General features: G+C 41.9%; 1 protein-coding gene across 2 annotated transcripts in view; it reads left to right on the top strand.

Moving 5' to 3' along the window:
* Nucleotides 1–24,911, top strand: part of JAZF1 (JAZF zinc finger 1) — a 342,544-nt gene that overhangs the window by 259,554 nt on the left and 58,079 nt on the right. For both annotated transcript variants that reach the window (XM_032286681.1, XM_032286682.1), the window contains exon 3: nt 20,185–20,381. In XM_032286681.1, coding sequence (XP_032142572.1) covers nt 20,185–20,381 — 197 coding nt within the window. The remainder of the gene's footprint in view (nt 1–20,184; nt 20,382–24,911) is intronic.

Here is a 24,911-nt window from a genome sequence, read left to right on the forward strand (position 1 = left end):
TTTATTTTATAATTACTCAATAAAATCCAGACAAAATTAGTTGTTACCAGTAATTAATGACTAGTTTAATAAAAAAGAAGGGAGTCTAGCAGATGGTGATTATTTTTTTAATAGGGCCTGCTTGAAGGAATCATCCTGAGAGTAAACTCTTAACAGTAATTTGTAGCTAGCATGGCTGGTGGTGGCCATCTTATTGGCTGGGTCTAATCCTCGCTTAAGGGCTGGGGTTCGTTTCTTCACCAGCTAAAATCCTTTATGTAAAGTAAATGGCGCTCTGGTTACTGCCACAAATAAAATAGGTCCTATGAGCACACCGGAGGGGGGGATTCTAGAACAGAGAAGCCCAGTGCATGGCTTGTGAAATTCCAAAGCCCATTTCCTGTAGGGACATTGGGCATCAGATAGAGTCGAGGCTGAACTGGTCTACTGTAAGATTCTGGGAGGCTCCTGTGTGGAAATGAAAGGTAACTGTTGCCCTGTGCTTTTGAAGAAGTGCTGCATCTCTAGGGGAGACCTAGTAACAATTGTAAGGTAAATGTTGGCCACACAGCCCTCTCGTCCTTGGCTGGTGAGCAGGAGTTTCCATTTTTAGTAAAGGATGTGGGGCCTGCTTCCTTGGCAGTCCTGCTGAAGGCATGAGAAAATCAGAAACGCAGTCTGGTAACAAAAGGTTGCCACGATTCATAGAAACAGGAACAAAACAGAAGCTGGGGTTGACGAGCACACAAAGTAGTTTTTAACATCCAGGACCAAAGTACAGCTCCCGGCCCAGCCATGTGCAGGGATCTGCTTGGGCCTTGCCCTGTGCATAACATACTCCCCACAGTCGGCTTTAGAATTATTTGTGCCTTCTCTCAGACACCTGTTCCAGGCTGTTAGCAGCACTTGGAGAGCAGAGACCATGTCCCCATCTCTACATCCCCTCAGCCAATGTACAAGTACCTCCATAACTACTTGTGAAATGGAGTTACAGCATACGTGGGTCCTTCACTCAGCATCTCAGTAGCTGTTGAAAATATTGGGAGCAATTACTTGCATTGCTGACTCAGAACTTTCCAGTTTACAAGTATTCAGGAACTTGCAATCCCCGTAGCAAACAGGTAGCAGGTGGTTCTCATCCACATTTCGTTTCTGCCACCCTATTCCTGCCCTTGTGCTCTGTCCCCAGGTTTGGTCTCTCTCAATTCCCCCGCCCCTCTTATCATTCATTCGATTTTATTTTGCTTTAAATCATTATTCTGAAGATCCACCTTACGCACTTACAGAACTCGTGGAAATAACGAATCAATGAAACCCCCCTTTACAGATAAGAAAACTGAAGCCCAGAAAGGTTAAAAGTGTGATCACATGGTAGGGCTGGACACAGGGCTTGCCTGCAGTCCCACCTTTGTTTCTCTGTACCAAGAACCCCTGCTAAGTAACTCATCGAAGATGAAAGAGAGAAATTAGACTTCAATTAGGGTAGGTCAGAATTAAAATGGCCAAAGTGTCTCGCTGCCTGAATACAAGAGAAACGAGGCAGCTGCAAGGGCTCCCCCGGAGGGTTGGAATTTCTTCTTCTGGAGATGTTAATCAGTCAAGGAATAGAGGGGAAGACCGGGCTTCAGCTGAGCTCTGACTCAGCGTGAAAGCAAGCACGGGGTTTCTGTCCCTCCTGCTGTGGGTGTGCTGACCACGCAACTCCTTAGCGCCAAGCTCTGTTCACATGGGATCTCCTTGTTCCACACCCTCTTCCACCCGCAGAGGGACAACGGAGATGAGACAGACCTAGAGAAGACCTCCCTCTTCACTGTCCTTCCTGTCCAAAAGGTACGGCCTTCTGGTCCTTGTGTTACTTTTTTCCCCTCTTTTCTTTTTTTTTTTTTTTTTAATTTGAGACGGAGTCTCGCACTGTTCCCCGGGCTGAAGTGCAGTGGCATGATCTCGGCTTACTGCAACCTCCGCCTCCTGGGTTCAAGTGATTCTCCTGCCTCAGCCTCCCGAGCAGCTGGGATTACAGGCGCACACCATCACACCCAGCAATTTTTTTGTATTTTTAGTAGAGACAGGGTTTCACTATGTTGGCCAGGATGGTCTCAAACTCTTGACCTATTGATCCACCTGCCTCCGCCTCCCAAAGTGCTGGGATTACAGGCATGAGCCACTGCACACAGGCTCCCCGCTTTTCTTAACACATTGCATGGTTAGAAAATGTCAATCTGGCTACAAAAAAAACACACATACACACATATATATGCTGTTCTGTTTCGACCTCCCTTTGGTCCCATAAGGTCTGATGAGGAGGCAGATCTGGAGGCCCTCAGGAGGTAAATTAACTCTTTCAAAGACAGTGGGGTAGTATTCAGTGAATTACCCACTAAATAGCTCCCAGGTATCCTGAAAGATAATGTCTCCTCACAAATTCCTCATGTTCTCCGAGGGAGCCATACGACCTGGAGAATGTGTGGTTAATTGCGTAAATGAGGCCGGAGCCAGCTGTGTCATCAGCACCCTGAGTGGAAGCAGTACCTGCCGCCATCACATCACAAGTGAGGATAGGGGAACAGGAGCTTTGCATTGGCTGTCTCCAGTCTTTTCCCAGCTGCCCTAGGCAACGCGGGCCTTCTGTTTGCTTGCTTCCTGCATTTTAATTCCCAGAATTCCTGTTTTCCAAATTCTGCATTGTAGGGCCACATGCTCTGTAAATAGTCATCCAAGACCCATTGTAAATTATATAGGGGAAAAAAAGTTGGAAATATCTTGATTGGCTTTTCAGAACTCTAAATTTCAAGTTTTTTGTTTTAACTTTAACCCTAATCTTAGCAGCCCCATTTAACACTTTGCTAATACCTTTCTCACTCTTCCTTCTTCCTTCCTCCCTTCACTCACCTCCATTTATAGGGGTGGGTGAGAAATTTCCTTTTGAAGTCAGTGGGAGTTTGAGACTACTATCCTTCCATAGGATGCAGAGTTTGGAGGTAAACTAGCCCCAAGATTTGTCTCACCCTCTCCAAGGGAAAACCCAGTTTGGTCTCAGGTCTTACCAAAGTAAAATTCCTGCGTTGTGAGCAGAGTTTTCACTCCCAAGAAGGAAAAGGAGTCGACTTTTTTTCTAGGTGGTTTTGGTTACACAGTAGGAACTCTAAGGTCAGTTAACATCACAAAGAATCCCCCAGGCAACTGAAAGACGTGTAAGTGAAAATTATCTTAAAGTATGCTTCACAGCAGGTACCAATGTTAGAGTTTTATTTTAGCAAATTGTTGGTATTTCATTATTTAGGGAGTTTGTGGACAGATTGAAATTGAATTGAGCTACTTATTGCATAAAGGCCACATGTTGCCTGTGTCCTGTATTAACGATTTTCTGCTCCCAGTATACCCCCATTTTGAGCTGGAAGATAGAAATGCTATGCCTTTGAGAGAAAGGACATCTTTGCACAAAACACTCAAATAAATAAATGTACTTTTTCATTTCAGATCTTCACTCTTAATGTTTGCACCCCAGATGTTCCTCTAAAAACGTAAAAAATTAAGTCTGGGGAAAAAGAAACCATAAACCTAATCTTCATTAATCTCCTCCTGCCGTTTAAACTGCAGGCATTTCCCCAAGTTTCTCTTGTCAACCTTCACCTCTTTTTCCCTGCTTGATTTCCTTACTTTTCTCCTCTGGGTGGATGACTCCCAAATTTAGATCACTGACCTGTTTGTACACATCCCTTGAGTACCCCACCACCATTTCACACCCAGCATATCCAGACAGAGCTCTTATCAGCTATTGCTCAGTAGGACTTTCTGTGATGATGGAAATATTATGTTTATATTCAGTATGGTAGCCCTTAGCCATATGTGGCTACTTAAGTTTAAATTAAGTAAAATTAAATAAAATTACAAATTTCATTCCTTGGGTATGCTAGCCACATTTCAGGTGTTCGTAGCTTCATGTGGCTGATGGCTCCTGTACTGAACAGGGCAGACTTAGCACTTTGTAACTTTCCTATGGCATGAGATTAGCTCTGGGTCCTTGGGCAAACTAATGTCTCAAGGCTCAATTTTGTATCTGTAAATAGGATTGATAACCCCTTGCAAGCTGTTATGAGGATTAAATACAGTAATAATGATAAAGCACCTAGCATAGCACATACTAAAAGACTTTTTAAAAGTCATAGATCTTTTGCCCTTCTTGAAGCTTGGATAATGTGAACACTCTACAGAGCCATTTTAAAGAGGTTAGTTTGCACACTGTTGGGAATACCTAAAAATGCTGTGGATTAAATCTGGTTTAAAGCTGTAGATCTTTGGCATTTGGTTGTTGGAAAAGTTCTGAGCCATTCTCTGCATTGTGGTTAATGTAAGAGTGCTCAGCAGGGTCTAACAAGATTCTCCTAGTTGGTTAGAATTATTTTAGTTAGGATATTTGTCTCATTTCCCAGGGCATAATGGAGGAAAATCTCCATGGGGCAAGCATCTGTTGGAGTAACGATTCAGGGCTAACCCCATCTGAAAATGCCCGTTACTTCAGTGGATACTTGGAGCGGGGGAGGGGGGAAACAACCACTTGGTTTGCATACATGAACTTGGTCAAAGAGGCTCCTTGGTCACCAAAAATGGCCTGGGTGTTGGCTGCAGAGGTATCCAGAAGCTTCAGTCACTCAACAAGGAGCCCTCTGGTGTGGACCATTCCCACAAACACAAGTAATGGGTTTTAAAGGGGCTTTGCATGGTTTATATACCGGCTGCAATCCATTAAAGCTTTAATTACACTAATTAGAGATTTGGGATAATCAGGTTAGCTGGCCTGAAATGGGGGCCTGTACTCTCTGAAGAAAAGCTTTGCTAAATAAACCAGCAGGACAAACAGGACCGTGGGACGCGTGGATTCCTGGGAGCCAGCTGATGCTAAGGATTAGTGCACGCCTTTGGCATGCAAATGAAGGCTGCTCCTTGTAAATCAGCAGAAGGTCCAGAGGCCCCTCCAAGAAATACTTCATTAGCAGTTAAGTAGTGACATTCTTGAAAAATTTAAACACACACACACCCTGAATTTTTTTCCAAATAACCCATAAATTTGTGCAGGCTTTGCATGGGGTGGAGCATGTAAGGGAAAGGTGGCTAGGAGATCTTATAAAATACACATTCATTTCAAAGCATTCCTGAATAGTGGTTTTATGTCATTCTTTTTTCCCTCTAACTTAAAAACCACCCAAATCCCACTATACTATGCAAGGTAGCATACCATTTGACGTACCTGAAAAAGTTGGGAACTATTGGCTGATACTTTCAAATTAATAAACATTCAGTGTCATTCAGTGGTATAGACTCCTTATAACAGTGCTCATCCTTTGCAGGCATTTGGCTGTGTGTGTTGTGTCCCTGCAGTTTTGCTGCTGGCCATCTTACTCAGTTGTGAATCTGTGTTAGGTATTTCCCAGGAACTACGTTGGAAAAATTTCCTTCTCTCTTTGTTCTCTTCTTTCTTTCCCTTCTTCCATTTTTAAAAATCTCTATATATTTTTAAGTGAATATGTGAACAAAGGATGAAAAATATGTGAATTATCAATCGTGGCCTAAAAAGAGAGGGAGAAAGCTTAAATAAGATGGCAAAATATTGACAACGTGGCAGTAGTTGCAGGGTTTTATTTTTTTTTTAATTATGCCTAATAAAATGTTTAAATTATCACCACCATCAATATCCAGGTCCTCTCCATAAAAATTTACACACAGTTTACCAAGTATTTTTAGCACTCAGACTCATTGGATTAACTGCTCAGTAGACAGAAGAGGAGATATGGAAGCTCACATTTCTTCAATTTAAAAAAAGGTAGTTATTCAAAACTAGCTGGGCCTGGTGGCATACACCTGTAGTCCCAGCTACTGAGGAGGCTGAGACAGGAAGATTGCTTGAGCCCAGCAGGTTGAGGCTGTGGTGACCTATCACGCCACTGTACTCCATTCTGGATAACACAGATTCTGCCTCAATTGAATGAATGAACGAATGTTATTCAAGTGTGTACTTACCTAAATAACCTAATACCTGAACACATTTAACAGGTGGATAACAGAGAAAACTAAGCTTGTCAAAAGATAAAATTACAATAGATTTAAAGACTTCACTTTATTTGTGATTTTAGAATCAGGCAGCCGGGTGTGGTGGCTCACACCTGTAATCCCAGCACTTTGGGAGGCCGAGGTGGATGGATTGCTTGAGGTCAGGAGTTCGAGACCAGCCTGGCCAACATGGTGAAACCCCATCTTTAAAAAAAAAAAAAAAAAAAAAAAATAGAATCAGGCAACACCTCATTTTATAAAATAGAATGTGTGTTCCAGTGAGCTGAGTAGATGAGATTGGCCTGATAGGCAGAAAAGGGCTGAGGAATGCAGAAACGGGTAACAAAAAAATGCATTGGTTGTTTTAAAGTCATTTGTTCGTCTTATAGGGGACTTCCAGGTTACGTAAATGGGGCCCCTTCTCATTGGTTTCTGTGACTGTCCTGTTTTTTTGGAAAACTGGCCCATTTCAAAGCTTAGTTTGAGCAAATCTATTCTGGTTTGGTCTGCTCATTTGGGGCCCAGTGCAGAACCTTAATCCAAAACAGTGACCATCCATGAATTTTATTTAATGCCCTTAAGTTCAGAAAGAGTTAAACTGAACTCTTGCAACAAAAGGCAAAAAATCACTTTGAAAAAAATCAGCCCCCAAAACCCATGAGACTTGAGGTCTGTAAGCTTGAGATGCCCACATTCACATGCTTTGTCACAGAACAGCCCAGGCTTGAAACTGTCTTTGCCCCCAAAATAGTTTTACTGCCTTATTATTAATAGTTCATTTAAGAAAAAGTGCTGTAAACTCTGTTTTTCAACAATGCTAATCTACTGACTGCTATTCTCTGTATAAATAAATCTCAAATACACAGTAAATTTGAGCCATTGGCCCATATATAATTACCTTTCATAAATAGATGCTGTTAATCTGAATATGTCACTAGCACCCTTGCTTTAGCTTGGGAACAGCTCTTGTCTTAGACATACTCAACTTTCTCTTTCGGATATTATAGTCTGGCAGCTTTGTTCTCTGATTCTCTGAGAAGGGATAAAGTAGGTACCAAATGTCTAGGCCAGGGTAATAGTGGAAATCTCAGTAGATACAGAGGAAAATGTGTAAGTCCAAGATGGCACAAACTTTCAGCTTACATGTCACCTTCATTGATTTATAGTGACTACGTAGGGCACGGTGCTGAAGGCTGAGTCCCAAAGCTGCACAGGCAAGAATGTTATAATGGATTAGTGATGGCCATCTTGGACAGAGTGCATTTAAGTGGCACTGGAGCCATCTCTGTGTGTGCCATCCTGGCATAGACAAACCCTGCCAATTTTGAGACCCCTTCTCACACTGAGACTCTTCTAGCATCTCATTTGCTTCTCCTCCCCTTTCTCAACCCAGTGTTTGATTAACTAGAGATCTCCAGTGTGCCCCACCCCCTGGTGCTAGATTCCCTGGGAGTCGCTTGTTCTTAGCTGGATATTGATGGTTCAGCCATTCACCTAAGGGTAAGGCCATGCAACATCAGAGAAATACTTTTCTTTGGAAATGGAGGTGTCCAATCCCAGACTTAGATATCTACCTTAGCCCACCTGTGGACTGCATAGTTTCCCCCAGAAATTACCTCTTATGTAAGAGTTTTCCTTAGATGGCTGTTAACCTTTATAAACAGTTTCTCATTCCTGGGAAAGAGTCAGGAGCAAAGGGCCAGCACACATGGAAATACCACAACTCTGAGTGCTCTCCTAACATACATTGAGTATTATGTGGAGCCAAGGGCTTTTCATGCGTTTATACAATGAGATCTTGATAATAACACCCCCACGAGGTAAGTGTTAGGATTACCTCTGTTTTATAACGGGGACCCCAAGATGAGAAGGAGTCATTTATTTCCTCAAGCTTGAACACCTACTAAGTCAGATTAAGAGTTTGCCTTCAGAACCTAGATTTTTCAACCATCAGGCTATGTTCCCAGCTATGTATACTGAATATAAAACTCTTAAGAGACCACAGTGCAATTTTCTCTGGAGTTTTCAAATTTCTTCTAGTTTATGGGGAAACGTATGCATCATCTCATTAGCAGCTTATAGTGAAACCTCAATAACTCATTTAATTTACTTCTAGAGAAGGCAAAACAAGAACACTCAAAGCTATTTGTAGTTTTATACCACAAAACCTCATAAAGTGCAGCTTCTTTGTTTTGTTCATTAGTCTCTACATGGATGTCAAATTAGCAATGAAAACCATGTGTAAGAAATAGCCATAGTTATTTGCAATTCAATGAAGGTAGAAAAGGAATGGAAAGGAGGATAGAGAGCTGCCAAGAGAAAGATATTCCACTTGGTCTCCAAACCAAAGACTTGTGGTATAGTGGTTTTCAGAAGTGTTTTTTATTCTTGGCATCAATGATGAAAAAGACCATGGTTTATTTTAGTCAGGCTAAAGTAAATAAAAATTAATGGCTACATTGATAATTTATGCTGACCTGTGGCTTAAAAAAGTGGTTGCCTGAGCAAGCTTTCATTAAGGAAGATTGACTGTATCATTCCATAGTTGTAAAGAAAATACACAATATTTTTTGGGAACATAGAAAGAAATAGTATTCAGAAATGGGATTTTGTTTGTTATTTCAGTTGCTCAGTTTCAGTGCCTGGATTTCATTTGAATGGCAAAATTTAGGAAAAGATAGTACTGGTTTAAAAAAGTGCTTCCCGCAGCACAGATGCTAGCTTACTGCTGTTCATGAGGATGTTTCCACTGGCCTGCAGTGTCTAAGCTGCCTGGGGCATGTGGGGCCAGGGAACGGGCATCCAGCACCTCACCGCCCTTCCTCGTGTCCAGCTGTAAGAGGACACTCTGCCCTTGCTCACCGTCTCCCAGTAGCTCTTGGAAAGGAGAAGCTACTGAGTTTGCGTGCCCTTGTATTTGCCTTCTTTCATTTGCTCAGCATATTTCACGCAATTCCACCTAAAAGTAAGAGTCCTGTTTGGTCAGCATTCCTTGCAACTGAATGTTTTGCAATGATAATGATTGAAAACACATTTAGATATTTTTTAAAATTTGTATCTACGGAATAATTGTAAACAGTATATTATAAATAATACAATGTATATATGATGCAAGTATAAAGTAATGATAACATGAAATTTTATATTGTGGCTTTTCTGCACCACAGTTTAAGTAGATTTTTCCTATGTTCTGTTATCCTAATCTCAGAATACAGAAGACTCCTTCTGAAGAAAGGATTATTTTTTTCCAAGATTATGCTCTTCCTATGTTTTATGTTAAAATAGTTATTTTCTTTTTAATGAGAAGCTGGTGATGATGGTAGTTAGATAAGATGTACATGGCAATATAAAAATTGGCAACCCAATGCTATTTAAATGCTTAAAAAGGTGTAGAATATCCAAGTTACAATGTACCAAAGAGAATATAAATTAACTGTAGCTACCTTTAAAAAAAAAAAGAAAAAGAAATGAAATATGATTGTTAAGACAGTAGATGAAGAGATTTATCTTGTCTTTTATCCTTGCCCCACATTTCTTTTTCCCTCTCCCCCACCAAAAAACAAACAAAAAATCAACATCTGTAAGCAAAATAAGCTTACATACAAAGCTTATTTTCATACAAAGCTTTCATACAAAGTTTGGTATGAAATTGGCTTGACCCCATATTTATTTATTTTATGCATATTAAGTCAGAATTGTCAAACGACCAGGAACTATAACCTTCCATATATGTCAAATATGAACTTAGTAAAGAAAAATGGACCAGGCCTGAGTAGCTGAAGCCTGTAATCCCAGCACTTTGGGAGGCCGAAGCAGTAAGCCTGCTTGAGCCCAGGAGATGGAAACCAGCCTGGGCAACAGAGAAGGATCCTGTCTCTAGAAAAATTAACTGAATGTGGTACTCTACAAAAAATACAAAAATTAGCTGGGTTTGGTGATACATCCCTGTGGTCCCAGCCACTTGGGAGGCTGAAGCAAGAGGATCGCTTGAGCCCAGGAGGTCAAGGGGGAGAAATGAGCTGTGAAGGCGCCTCTGCACTCCAGCCTGGTTGACAGTGAGACCCTGTCTTGAAAAGAAAAGAAAAGAAGAGAGAGAGAAAATAATGGCTGTTAGTGCCGTAGTCTGTCAGTTTCAGTTTGGTACCCAAGAACACAATCTGTTTCATTAGCCATGTGCTTCACAAATTATGCCCACAACCAGTGTGAAGGTCAAGTGAAAATCACAAAAAATACAAGTTAAGTGCCAAACTGATCTGATCAAATAGAGTGGGTTTTTTTTTTTTTTTTCTTCCTGGTGCTGCTTTTAGTTTTATTATTTTGCATTAAAATTTTAATAGCAGCATGTTAAAAGGGGCTCAGAGTTTTGGTAATACTGCAAAAAGTTTTATGAAGCTTCAAAATCCACCGCATGGGCCTCAGATCATGAAGTCAAAAATAGCTCTGGGATAAGAAGTGAAACAGGATTATTTGAAGCATTGCTAGAAATTGCTGAAATCAATGTTATTTGGAAATCCAGATTTTCTCTTTTCCTACTGAAAAGTACATTTATTAAGTTCCCAGATCACCAAAAAAGGACATTCTATTAATGAAGGAATGCTGACAAATGATCACTCCACTTGCTGTTTCTAGGTCATGTTTCACTAACTAGCTGTTTTAACCAAATACGCCTTTAGCGCCACTATGCTGCTAAAATAAGAGGACCTGCCACGTGAATTTATTGGCAGACGTATGTTCTGAAAGCCAACATTACATTGAGACCTAGAGCAGCCAGATCCTTTGACATGTGGGCCACACATGGTTGCTTGCTGAAATGTACCCATTATTTCCATCACCATTCCCACAGCCACATTTCAAATGTCCTTGCACTGTTCTGCCTGCTTACTGGTTTTCTATCCATCCTTGTCCTGGATTGCACAGTAACAACCAGAGAAAAGAAAAGTCCTTACTCTCCATGTTAGACCACCCTTCAGAAGGTTAGATTGTCATGTCAGAAATGCCATCATCTGGAGCAATGAATTACCAGATTTGGGAGTATTTGGAATCTCAGGGCCTATCTGCCAGCTCTCTGCAGCTTTTCTCAAAAGTTTGTTTTTGCTGAAAAATGCCAATACTCAAAAGGCCACTGAAAAGGCAGAAAAAAGCTTTTGAACTTCAAATGAAGCATAGTTAGATGTGGTATTCTATGGAGGGTCTGCTGGCAGGCCAAGTAGAGCCTTGTGCAACTTGATAAATCTCCCAAGCAGAGAACAGCTGGACAGAAGGATGTCAGTCCAGCAGCTAGCTGCATGGAGGGTCTCCTGTTGCCTGTCCTGCTGGAAAGACCCTCTGTAATTTGGCTCTGCTCCAGAAATCAAGGGCAGGAAGTAAAGAAGAAGAGGCATATGAGTTTATAGATGGGCCCTAGCATATTGTCTAATGAGAAGAACCTTCTTTTTCTGTAGTATTAATAGGTACTATATCTGTCTTCTTGAATTTGCCTGTGTTTACCATTTAATAGATGTCATTGCAATTAAATACATGCCTGGGCTGGATGCAGTGGCTCACGCCTGTAATCCCAACACTTTGAGAGACCAAAGTGGGCAGATTGCTTGATCCCAGGAGTTCAAGACTAGCCTGGGCAACATGGTAAAACCCTATCTTTACAAAAAAAATGATCCAGGTTTGGTGGCGCATGCTTGTAGTCCCAGCTACTCAGGAGACTGAGGTGAAAAAATCACACAGCTTCTAGTGAGCCATAGCCAAGCCACTGCATTCCAGCATGGGCAACAGAATGAGACCCTGTCACAAAAACAAAAAAATGAATAAATAAAAATAGCATTAATGCCTGCAGAATCAGTAAAGGTGGCTCTTTGCTTTCAGAATCAGCAAAACTCATGATGGTAGTATTTAACCTAATATTCAGTATTCCAGCTCAGAAGTAACCAAATGCTGGTATAGATGGCAGAATGTGAAAGGTTAGTGAGTTAAGATTTCCAGTACAAGTGTTAGTCACTTATGTTATGAACCAGGAACCTGACATTTCTCAAGCACAAAGTGTCAGGCCCTGTTCTAAGCGCTCTGCGTGTATTAACTTACTTAATCCTCACCACAACCCTTGGTCGGGCCAGTCATTGTCACCATATATAGATGAGAAAATGACGGCACCGAAAGGCCAGGCAGGTAACTTGCCCAGCGTCGTCACACAGCTGGGGGACATGGATCGGGGATTGGAAACCAGACAGTCTACCTCCAAAGCCCACCCTCTTAACTGCTACACTAATACATTCAAACTCCAGGCCATGACCTCCCAGAGGGTCAAGAAATCAATGTGGTTATGACCATCATAGTTTGTTAAAGTGAAATAGAACAGAAAAGTGCCAGAGTATATCACATGTAGTAAAGATTGTTTTATGAAAATTTTCAGATATTTACATGAAAATGTCTTGTCCTTGAGTCCAGATATGTTTCATAATTCATAATGTTTTAGATTTCATAAAGATAATATAGTATAAATACTACGTATTACATAATACTCCCAGTAGGGCCTGGGGTAGCCCCATATAATCACATGCATTAATATTTATGCAGTGAAACACACGTATATTTTCAGTAAATACAATAAAATCTGTAAGTAGCCTTTCACCAGCTCAGATTAGAGTTTGCCTTCCAATGAAGTTTTAGAGCCAAATTTCATTTTTTAAAATTTCAGATTTTGGAGCTTTGGAGATTTCAAAATTGCAGGTTGCAGACCAATTTATACATGTGAGCATACCAGGTCACACTATGACACACATTTCTTATAATGGTTTGAAGTCAAAACAAAATTTGAAAAATACTGTACAATACTGTTGCTGGAATCATTCACTGTTAGAGCTAGGAAGGACCCTAGCAGTGATGTATTCCATATATCCATAAAACCGAATCTCCTCCATTTTAACAAGTAGAAAAACCAGAACCACAAAAGCAAATGCCGTGGCTCCTGGAGGCCACTGGTTTCTTTTTCCCAGAACAAGCCCCCCGGCAATACACAATGCAGACCTCTAGACCACATGCCCTCTCCAGAGTCATATAATCACAGCCCACCACACCACACATTTTGGAGTTTTCAGCTTTGTTTTGTTTTCAGTTTTTTCCGAGCCTGAGAAGTTTCAAGTGGTCACTTCCATTTCTGAGTTCGCTGGTCCAGTGAAATCCAAGTAATTTTTTCCCCAGCAGGTCACTTAGACTCAGGTGTTTTGGCCATCAAGTGAGGTGGCATTGGAGTCTCTGCCCGGGTTCCAGCAAATACTGTACATTTTCTGAGTTTGTGGTTGAAACTAGTCTCCCTGGACCAGCAGTTGACATTTTCCCCCTGTGGAATTATATTCATGTTTCCATGTTGAACATGTCAGACTGAATGAACATTGTGGTCTGAGGATTTAAAAGATTTATAATGGAGTCTTGAAAATTTACTTAAGGAATATGTACTTCCCCTAGCAATAACAAATATTACTACAAATGACCATATTAAATTAAAGTAACTTAGACAGTTCTCATTTGTAGGAAAGTTGAAATTAATCTTACAGCAGTTTCAGTTTCAAAATGAAAACATTGCTTTGCCTGACCGCAGATTTTCAGGCTGTTAGTCAACAGTGAGTGAAAGAGTCTCAAGTGACTTTTTTTCCTTTAAGAAATATTCAGTTTTTTCTCTATGTGTAGAAAAGTGTTAGAAGGAAAAAACCGTAAAAAATCAACCATAGTTTTATCTGGGTAATGCTTTTCTTAGAAAAAAAAAAAAGTTCTTTACACAGGAAACATCAAAAATTCTTTTTATAAGCTGAATGATAGGTAGACAGATTGCTATTTTATTCTTTAAACTATGCATGGGAATTATATATTTGCATATATATTTCATAATTTTTAAAAATACATTTATTTCATTATTTTCTTTCCCTAATCTATGTGTTGGTCAGTTAAAAATCTTTTTAAACAGAAGTCACAAATCCATAAAAAGTGTTTTGTAAGTGTTCTTAGTGAGATATATTACTTTTTGCAATTTAATTTTATTTATAATTTTATTTATTTTTTAAGACGAAGTCTCGCTCTTGTCCCCCAGGCTGGAGTGCAATGGCAAGATCTCAGCTCACTACAACCTCTGCCTCCCAGGTTCAAGCCATTCTCCTGCCTCAGCCTCCCAAGGAGCTGGGATTACATGTGCCTACCACCACGCCTGGCTAATTTTTGTATTTTTAGTAGAGACAGGGTTTTACCATGTTGGCCAGGCTGGTCTCAAACTCCTGACCTCAGGTGATCTGCCCACCACAGCCCCCCAAGTGCTGGGATTACAGGCCTGAGCCAGCATGCTTAGCCACTTTTTACAATTTTAAAAAAGACTTTTTTATCCATTCTCCATTTCTTCCCTGATAATTCCTTTAGTGAGTAGGCAAGAAGCCCACTTCAAATGCTTTTTTCCCCACATTAAAAAATAAACACTAGAAGGTACCTACTGGCAAATGTTGAATTGACCTGGGAGGGAAAAAAATCCCAATTTGTGCTCTTGCCAGTTTCTGTGGTGTAAATACTCCTACCATAGCCAATTTCAAGGTACCCACGTGTCACTGAACAGAGTAGGTTACTTTGCATTATATGGAGTATAGCTATATAGTAATTCTACCAAATAGATAAAATACTAATGTAAATAATCTCAAGAACATAGATAATGTTAAAATGCAGTAAAATAATCAACTGATGAGCCTTGAGTTAAATACTCTTGTTTTTAACAAAGCACTTGATTTAATTATTAGTTTACATAATTTAGTTTTTAATAACAACTGTGTTTAACAACAGACTCACCAAATCCCTGAAAGTTTAAGTCAGCTTTCACAACCCAGTATGAGCCGGCTTCAGCACACTGTAGCTGCCAGATCAGAGCATTGTCACCGTTGCATAGCAGAGAGAATTCTAGGAGGTGGGCACAGCCAGCCTTCCCCAGACCATAGCCCAGTGGGGCTACAATCTAGAGAACTCCTCTCCCCCCACTGGGAGCCCAGTGGTCCCATACAGCAGGATTGACTAACATTTAGAGGATCAGCCTCTTGTTCTCCCAGCTGCCCACTGCCCCATGTAAACTGCCAGAGGGGTCCTCCTTGCATTTCCCCAGGCCCCATACTCCATCTCCCTGAACCTTTCAACTGGGACAGCCATTACAGAGTCCCAAAGCTTAACAGGGCTCTGATACCAGCTCTGCCACTAACCAGCTAAGTGACCTCAAACAGGTTACAGCACATCATTTCACAGTTACTGTAACGAATGAGGGGGTTGCACTGGCTGATCTGTCTTAACCCAGTGAGTCAGGTGCATTGGCTCATGCCTATCATCCCAACACTTTGGGTGGGAGGATCACTTGAGTCCAGGAGTTGGAAATCAGCCTGGGCAATATAGTGAGAACCCCGTATCTACAAAAAAATCAAAAAATTACCTGGGCATGGTGAGGGGGTGCCTGTAATCTCAGCTACTTGGGAGGCCTAGGCAAGAGGATCATTTGAGCCCAGGAGGCGTAATTGCACCACTGCACTCCAGCCTGGGTGACAGCGAGGCCCTGTCTCCAAAAAAAAATTCACATCAGCCATGATTACTGAGAGCTTCAGAAAGATCACCAATAATGTGCAAACTCATTGAGGAAAGCATAGGCCATCGAGTGACATGACTCCCTTAACCTGATCTCAGCCTTAGGAGTACAGCAAACATTTCCAGCTCTGACATTTGGTAAAACAGGGAACATAATCCTCATTTGTTGGCCAGAATCACAGCCTTTGCTGTGCCTCCTCGGCTCCTCTAGACACTCTTGTCTCTCCAAATGATTCCTTGCCATTGGAAATCTGCCCGCTTTTTGACAGACAGCTGTGTTGATGGAGCATTGCTTAAAATCTTCAGTTTACTAAGTCTCAGTAAATGCGTTAAGTCATGGTTAATGAAGGGAGGAGGAAGAGGAGCAGCATGGTGGTGCAGGGGAGACACGGACCCATTTTAACCAGGGTTCCCACAGCATTTGTGTGGCATTCCCACGTGTGTGTGTTTGTGGGGGCAGGTGGTGGGGGTGTGTGTAGTTGCCACTAGAACAAATTGTACAGCTGTGTATGTTGATATGGAAAGGTTACCATGACTTACAGGTTGTATGACCAAGTTCACAACAATCTAAGAGAGGAGGGAGAACTGAAGGAGGAAGGGTTGGCAGCAGGGCTTCAAGAGTGTTTATGTTTAAGGCTTTTAATATGGGTGCCTTGTTCTTGCTTCTAGAAAACCCTTAGAACATATAACCCAAATGCAGATTACTGTCTGTGGCCGGCCAAAGTCATGTGAGGGTGATGGTGGGGTTTGTGTGTGTGAGTGTTGTTACAGTTGTTTATAGTTGTTGCGTTATATCTGAGCTGTAGGAGAGTATTTTATAGTAAGATATATGAGTTCTGTAATCCCAGCACGTGGGAGGCCAAGGCAGGTGGAGCACTTGAAGCCAGTAGTTCAAGACCAGCCTGGCCAACATGGTGAAACCTTGTCTCTACTAAAAATACAAAAATTAGCTGGGCATAGTGGCGGGCATCTGTAGTCCCAGTTATTTGGGGGACTGAGGCAGGATAATCACTTGAATCAGGAGGCAGAGGTGAGCCGAGATCATATCACTGCATTCCAGCCTGGGCAACGGAGTGAGACTCCATCTCAAAAAAAAAAAAAAAAAATGACCAGGAACAGTGGCTCACACCTGTAATCCCAGCACTTTGGGAGGCTGAGGTGGGCCAATCACAAGGTCAGGAGTTCAAGACCAGCCTGACCAACATGGTAAAACCTTGTCTCAACTAAAAATACAAAAAGAAAGTAGCCAAGCATGGTGGCACGCACCTGTAATCTCAGCTACTCAGAAGGAGGAGGCAGGAGAATTGCTCGAACTTGGGAGGGAAGGGTTGCAGTGAGCCGAGATCATGGCACTGCACTCCAGCCTGGGTGACAGAGCAAGACTCCATCTCAAAAAAAAAAAAAAAAAAAAAAAAAAAAAGAACCACAACCTATATATGAGTTAGAAGATGTAGAGAAGCATTTCTCTCTCTCTCTCGCTCGCTCCCTCACTCTCACACTGGATATGCTCCCTCTGGGCTTACTCCATTCAGCCATTCCACAAATAGAATTTCTGCTCTACACAAGGCACTGTGTGCTCAGTACTGTTGGAGCCACGGGCGTACAGTGTATCCTCAAGACACTTGGAGCTGAGTAAGGTGGACAAACTATAGAGACGTAGCCATATTACAATGCTTTATATAATAATAACAGCTTCTACATTTTGAACCACTTGCTACATGACAGACCAGTTACCTCATTTATCCTCACAACAGTCCTCTGAAGTTGAAACTGTTATTGCTCCATCTGCCAGCAGGTCACCTTCTTAGGTTGTGAACATTCAGACTCACAGATGACCATGGGCCACATAGGGCACTGGGTCCGTTCAGAGGATGGAGGACAGGCTGCCTGCTGCAGGAACCCTTGAAGCAGTGGACACGGGAGGCTGTTGAGGTGCAGAGAGGTAGGAGGGGAAGCTATCCTGGTAGGGCCTCATGCCCCTCAGGGGCCAAAGCTCTTGAAACACGCTTTGGGCATAACTCCCCAGTTCTCTACAAGGGCCATGCCCAGCTAAAAGATCACTATGCTTGCGAAGTCCAAATCGGGATTCTTGGCTTCCTATCGGATAGGTACAGGTGGTTCCTAGTTCCTCCCAAGCTATGCAGTTCACCTGTCAGAGGTCATTCTTAGGTAGGTAGTGTTGCCTAGTAACGCAGTTGACATACTGTGTTAGCAGTTTACCAAATTTAGCCAAACATCAGACCCCCATGCAGAAAGGGCAAAGATGTATGTTAATTCCTTACCTACTCTCTTGTTCCCATTTTACAGAGGATAAACCTGAGATTTAGAGTTTATCAACTTGCCTCAAATTACATAGTAACCCAGCCTGGATTTGATCCCTGGCCTGACTCCAAATACCATGCTCTTAACGAAAATGCAAGATATAAAAAATTTTTCTACCCCCATAAGCATGTCCATGTTTATTTTGCTATTTGAAACCCTAGTTTGAACTACTTACCCTTGAGAACAAACTGCCTTCCTGGAGCACACTGCATACCCCAGTGTGAGAAGTGCAGCACCGTCCTAGCTAGCAGTTCTTCTTAGAATAATAAAAGAAAGCACTGCTTTTTCCTTTTCTCTGCCAGTCTATATTTTTAGTAGAGTTTATGAAGAGGGAAAAAAGAAATTTTAAGGACAGTAGAACCAATTTTGCATCTGAAAATAAATGAATACCTGGCTATCAGGTGCAAACAATTCTCTTTGCTTTGACAGTCCTTTCTTCTTTTTAAATCATCACTATCCTATAGCACAAAACCTAAGAGCTCAAAGCAATCTTTATTACTAAGCTCAGTTCAGCATATAAAATCCAGTTTATATATCTGGATTGTATTGCAAGAACCATTCAAGAAATGTGCCATCCATGTGTCTTAAACATAGAAATTTTAAGACGCTGTTTTAAAACAAATTTTGGCCGGGCGCGGTGGCTCAAGCCTGTAATCCCAGCACTTTTGGAGGCCGAGGCGGGTGGATCACGAGGTCAAGATATCGAGACCATCCTGGTCAACATGGTGAAACCCCGTCTCTACTAAAAATACAAAAAATTAGCTGGGCATGGTGGTGCGTGCCTGTAATCCCAGCTACTCAGCAGGCTGAGGCAGGAGAATTGCCTGAACCCAGGAGGCGGAGGTTGCGGTGAGCCAAGGTCACGCCATTGCACTCCAGCCTGGGTAACAAGAGTGAAACTCCGTCCCCCCCAAAAAAAAAAAATAGAAATTTTAAGACACTGTAACAATATTACTGTTGTTTCATTGGGTGTTTAATCGACTCTAAGCTTTCACCAGGCATTATCTGTTGACTTCCAAAACTTCATCGTGTAGTGAGGAAAAATACTAAGGAATTTTGTAGACAAAATGTGAAATAGGCTGGGTAACATACCATGTTTAAGTGCATTGCAGTGAGTTTGTGATAAATTATATTGAAACAGGCAAACTATAATTGATGTGGGAGGTGTTGGAGAGAGGCCTTGAGGGGCATGGAATGTTCTGTTTCTTAGCTTAGGTGGTGGGGACAGCTGTGGTTTTATCATCTGAACGCTTTCGTACACTCTGTTTACTATGCTTTCTGTGGCAGTTTTCAAAAATGCAGCGGATAAAGTTTGCCTGCCAATATGAGAAGAATGGTCTTTAGGTAGGAGATACCATTTCATAGATTGTTTTGAATCTCATGTGATCCAAACTTATGAAATGGTAGATTATACAGTGAGAAAAGAACAAAGTTTCAATATTAGCAACATCAGAGAAGCATTGGAAGAATAACTCAGGTTTCCAAAGTGAAAGTATCAGGAAAAGTCACCTTTCCCTTTCTGAGTAATAAAATCAGAACATAAACAGATCATTAGCGGTGACCTTCCTCCTTGTTGCTCTTTTCCCCTCCTCTGGAATCTTGGGCCGATGCATGCAGTTCTGGTCATGTTCCCTGAGGTGGGCCTGGCACGGTGCTAGGAACTGGGGACTAGAACTCTTGCCTTCATGGTGATGGAGGCAAGGCCTCAATTAGCCAAGAAAAGTTTTTAAACCCAGATAACAATATGAGAACCAAAGTAATACAAATTGAAAAAAAAAAAAAAGAGAGAGTTTTATGGGGCATATATGTTAGGTGGCAGTTAAGTAGTACAAACAAGAAATACTACCAACCTGCAGATGAAGGAAGCACTGTCTACTTAGGAGTGGTTGGGGCACTTTGAGGATGTGTGGGCTTCCTAAGGGTGGAAAGAAAGAGAACGAACCTTCCAAGAGGAAATCTTGTAACTGAAAGCATTACTCTGGGTGCAGATGTATTCTGTGGGTATAAGCTTCCTGGCAAGGAGGATTGGCCTGGGGAAGAAATGGACCCGACTTTGAGGAACCTTAGAAATAACAAGCTAGAAGATAATTCCATTGCATTGGAAAAGGGAAGCTGTTTTGAGGTTTCGAAATTGGGACTGACCTGTGGCCAAGGTCCATTCCCAGGTCGAGCATCTGTGAAACTCTAATGAGTGTCGTGAGTCCTGTCGCTCTCTACATGGCCCAGGCTCCTTACCTTCCATTGTTGTTTCAGATTCATGACAGATGCTGCCCGCCGAGAGCAGGAGTCCCTAAAGAAGAAGATTCAGCCGAAGCTCTCACTGACCCTGTCCAGCTCGGTGTCTCGAGGGAATGTGTCCACTCCCCCACGCCACAGCAGTGGAAGCCTTACTCCCCCCGTGACCCCTCCCATCACCCCCTCCTCTTCATTCCGCAGCAGCACTCCGACAGGTGAGTGGCGTGGCCCTACCTCCTTAAGAAGGAGGAGAGGAGAAAGAGAAAGTGTGTGTGGGGGGGGGGCAGAAAGGGGCTGGGGACAGATGATGAGGCAGACCCGCCACGTTGTCGATCCTTTCACCAGTCTCTGTATATTGCTTCATTCTCCTGTTTATTATTGAAGATATTTTTATAGATTGTTGTTAGTATGCATGTGATAATGGTTTTGTAGATTTTTTGTCAATATATTTACCATTTTTACTGTGCATACACATAGACACAAAATTTTTAATTGACTTTACAGTAATATATATTTCATCACCTGATTTACAACTAAACATATTTTGAACATACTCTCTTGTAAAACAGTTAAAATAATTGGTCCATTAGAGAAAACATAATTTATTAAACACTCTTAGAGAAATTTAGAGAGAGCTTTTCTTCCAAGGAGACTTTGTTGTTTATTTTGCTTGCTTGTTTGTTTGTTTTTTGAGACGGAGTCTCTGTCGCCAAGGCTGGAGTGCAGTGGCATGATCTCAGCTCACTGCAGCTTCTGCCTCCTGGGTTCAAGCAGTTCTCCTGCCTCACCCTCCTGAGTAGCTAGGACTACAGGCACATGCTGCCATGCCCGGATAATTTTTGTATTTTTAGTAGAGATGGGGTTTCAGCATGTTAGCTAGGATGATCTTGATCTCCTGACCTCGTGATCCACCTCCCTCAGCCTCCCAAAGTGCTGGGGATTACATGCGTGAGCCAGACTTCATTGTTTTTACAATGCCATTAGAAAAAGGGGGAGTCCTTGTCATCTCCAGCTTTTTCTATAGATAATGGGAACTTGCCCTTCAATTTAGCTTTTTCACTTACTCTTTTTTTTTTTTTTTTTTTTTGAGACAGAGTTTCGCTCTTGTTACCCAGGCTGGAGTGCAATGGCGCGATCTCGGCTCACCGCAACCTCCGCCTCCTGGGTTCAGGCAATTCTCCTGCCTCAGCCTCCTGAGTAGCTGGGATTACAGGCATGCACCACCATGCCCAGCTAATTTTTTGTAGTTTTAGTAGAGACGGGGTTTCACCATGTTGACCAGGATGGTCTCGATCTCTTGACCTCGTGATCCACCCGCCTCGGCCTCCCAAAGTGCTGGGATTACAGGCGTGAGCCACCGCGCCTGGCTCACTTACTTCTTTATACCCACCTATTCACGAATCAAGTAATCCATTTTCTTTTTCCCAGTCCGTCTCTCCTATTTGCCTCTCCTTTCCTACTCAGTCTCCCTGACACACACATAGATGTCCACTACCCAGCACTCTCAGCTCCTATCCTCCAGGTTCACCCTTAAAGAGGCTTCCGTCCTTTTAAGGATACCGTCTTCTCTGATTTGGATCGACTCTACTCAAAGCTTTATCCTCAGTTCCACCATTAGGATTAGCCTGTAATCTGAAGGCAAAATTCAGTTGCTTAAAAGAAAATATTAATAAGAAAACCTTGGTAGAGTTACATGTATCAAGAAACTAGGATTTCAACTGGGTGCTGTGACTCATGCATATAATCCCAGCATTTTGGGAGACTGAGGCAGGAGGATTGCCTAAGGCCAGGAGTTCAAGACCAGCCTGCACAAAACAGCATTTTGAATGTCTCCTAAGTGCCAGAAACTGAGCTACTGAGGTGAGTCGAGAGAGGCCCTCCTCCCTGACCTCAGGAGCTTAGACCTGTTAGAGGACATTGGCCTTCTAGGGGCCAAACAAGATCACTCTCGTCTTCCTCTCCCAAGTGTGGAAATGATTAAAAAATAAAACAACAGTGAGAGATGAGGGACAAAATATCAGCTGTATTACTACATAAAGCTAAACTGCAGAATGGAGCTTGGATTTGTAACAATTGGGCTTCCTAGTATGTCTTCCCGGAATTCTGTTTATTTCCGAAACTGTATTTCTCAGCTTTCCCCAGGGTTGGAGCTGACCAGAGTGCACCCTGGGCCATGAGCAGAGCGTGCTCAGCCCTTCCTCCCTAGTTCATGCTTCATTAAGTCACATTCCCCCTTGGGCAAGAGTGAGTAGAGATGGTAAAAGAGGTTCCTCGTCTTTGTGCTTTCTGAGAAACAGAGAAATAGCTCTCTTCCCCCAGTGGGAATATAGACCGTCACTAATCAAATCAATACACAAATAAATATAACCCTGTAATCATGACAAGTGCTATATAGAACTGTGTTATGAGGGCATCCGAAGAGGCGTTTGACCCGATCGGGAAACGCTTCCCTTGAAAGATAGATAGGAGTCGCCAGGCGCGGTGGCTCAAGCCTGTAATCCCAGCACTTTGGGAGGCTGAGGCGGGTGGATCACAAGGTCAAGAGATCGAGACCATCCTGGTCAACATGGTGAAACCCCGTCTCTACTAAAATTACAAAACATTAGCTGGGCATGGTGGCGCATGCCTGTAATCCCAGCTACTCAGGAGGCTGGGGCAGGAGAATTGCCTGAACCCGGGAGGCGGAGGTTGCGGTGAGCCGAGATCGCGCCATTGCACTCCAGCCTGGGTAACAAGAGCGAAACTCCGTCTCAAAAAAAAAAAAAAAAAAGAAAGATAGATAGGAGTCAACTGAGTAAAGAGGAAAGAAGGAGCAATGTCACAGGGGGAATGTTTTGCAAAGGCTCCATGGAGGAGGAAAGCCCAGCAGGTCCCAATACTGAAAGCAGGCCAGGTAGCCGAGTGTAAGGTGAGACTAAGGAGGCAGGCAAGGACTAAGGTACTGGGGGTCTTATTCAAGATTTTAGTTGAATCAAAGAGCAAAGAGAAGCCACTGGGAACCACACTGTCATCTCCTTAGCCATGATTAAAACTGTTTATCATCTCTGATTATGTATTTCTCTGTCATCCATTTTCCATTGCACAAGGTGACTACAGTAGTATTTCTCAAAGTATGTTTCTGAATACTGATTTCACACAATACTAATTGGGGAAAGGGATTTCCTGTTAAGTTTGGGGAGATGATGACTTAGATAAAGTTAAATGGATTTCTTTAATTGAGGGCTTTAATATGCACTGTTAGTCTCCAAGGGGAAGATTTAGTAAACTTCCCAAACTTAGTTGCTCTGATTAGGGGACCTTTTTCTCTATGGGAAATCTCAGGGAACTCATGGTTGCCAGACACCCTGTTCAATCAGGAGTGAACATTTTGAAGACAGGATTGGTATGGGAGATAAACCAGAGTTCCTGCATGAACTGCTTCCTTTACAAATGGTGTTACCTTGAGCAAGACACTAATACACAATATATAGATTTTGTATCAAAGTTAAATGTGGTAGCACATGTATGACATGGTGTTCAATAAGTTCATCTCCTTGGTTTGGGGTTTTCAACTTTGTATTTTAGAAACAGAATCGAGGTCAGTCTTCTAGAGGATGAACTGGTTCATTTGTATTAGGCGTTTGTCCATTTCCTCAAATAGAATATCATGTTTCCCTTGTATTTTATTTTGTGAAGATTGACTTTCTGGGATTTATGTTGTAAATCTAAGGAATGAAAGAGAGTGTAGTGTAATTCCGCAATCCTCTTTTCTGGGTATTTCTATGGTATTTATTCATGTAGAATATGAATTATTGGGGCAGTCTCCAACTGGCTGTGTTTTATACCTGAGGTAATATGGACTGACTCATGTCCAACACCAGATAACTATGACTGCTCCAATTAGTAACGGGTGCCTTAGGACCCCATGAAAATAAAGACAGTTTAAAAGTGAGAGTTTATTATTTTTCGTGTAAGAATGTTTGGAAGAAATGGAATCATTTCCTTTCCTTCAGACTTAAAGAAATCTTTCTGACACCTTGCCTGTTCTAGCAATTTCCCATTGAGAGAATTAATTTATGTTGTGGTAAAGATGTATCATTTTCAATCTGTCAAGATCATTGGTAAGTTATTTGCTGCTGGAAGAACATTCCATGTAAACATCAAAAATTAGCAGGGGAAATGGTTTCTTAAACCCCTACCATGTACAATTTTGATTGTGTACATTTTTCAATGTTTGGAATGTTATTTTACCTGTAGTTAGAGAGATCAGCTTCTTTTGCCTGACTAATGTGGTTTCAGTCACTTTCATTGCTAGGTTATAAAATTCCATGTTTCTGCTCCTTAAATTCACTCTTCCAAGTTCCATATTCATGGTGCATTCCCACTTGAGAAGTAATAGTCATCTTGTAGGAATGCCATTTATAAAATGTTCTTTAAGGTCTGCTTCTTGACAATACTGAATTAGAGCTCAGCTTTATCATAGAGTTTCGAGTATTTCTTAAGTATACTTGAAATCAGTGTTTGTTTTGCTATTTTTTTTTCCTTTTCTTTTTTTTTTTTTTTTTTTAATTTAGAGACAGGCTCTTACTCTGTCACCTAGGCTGGAGTGCAGTGATGCTGTCATTGCTCACTGCAGCCTCAAATTCCTGGGTGCAAGTGATCCTCCCACCTCAGCCTCCTGTGTAGCTGGGACTACAGGCACATGCCACCATGGCCACCTAACTTTTTTTGTTTTGTTTTTTTTTTTTTTTTTTTTTTTTTTTTTT

The sequence above is a fragment of the Sapajus apella genome, unplaced genomic scaffold, assembly GCF_009761245.1.
Source record: "Sapajus apella isolate SASKATOON/1434 unplaced genomic scaffold, GSC_monkey_1.0 scaffold19, whole genome shotgun sequence".
NCBI lineage: Eukaryota > Metazoa > Chordata > Mammalia > Primates > Cebidae > Sapajus > Sapajus apella.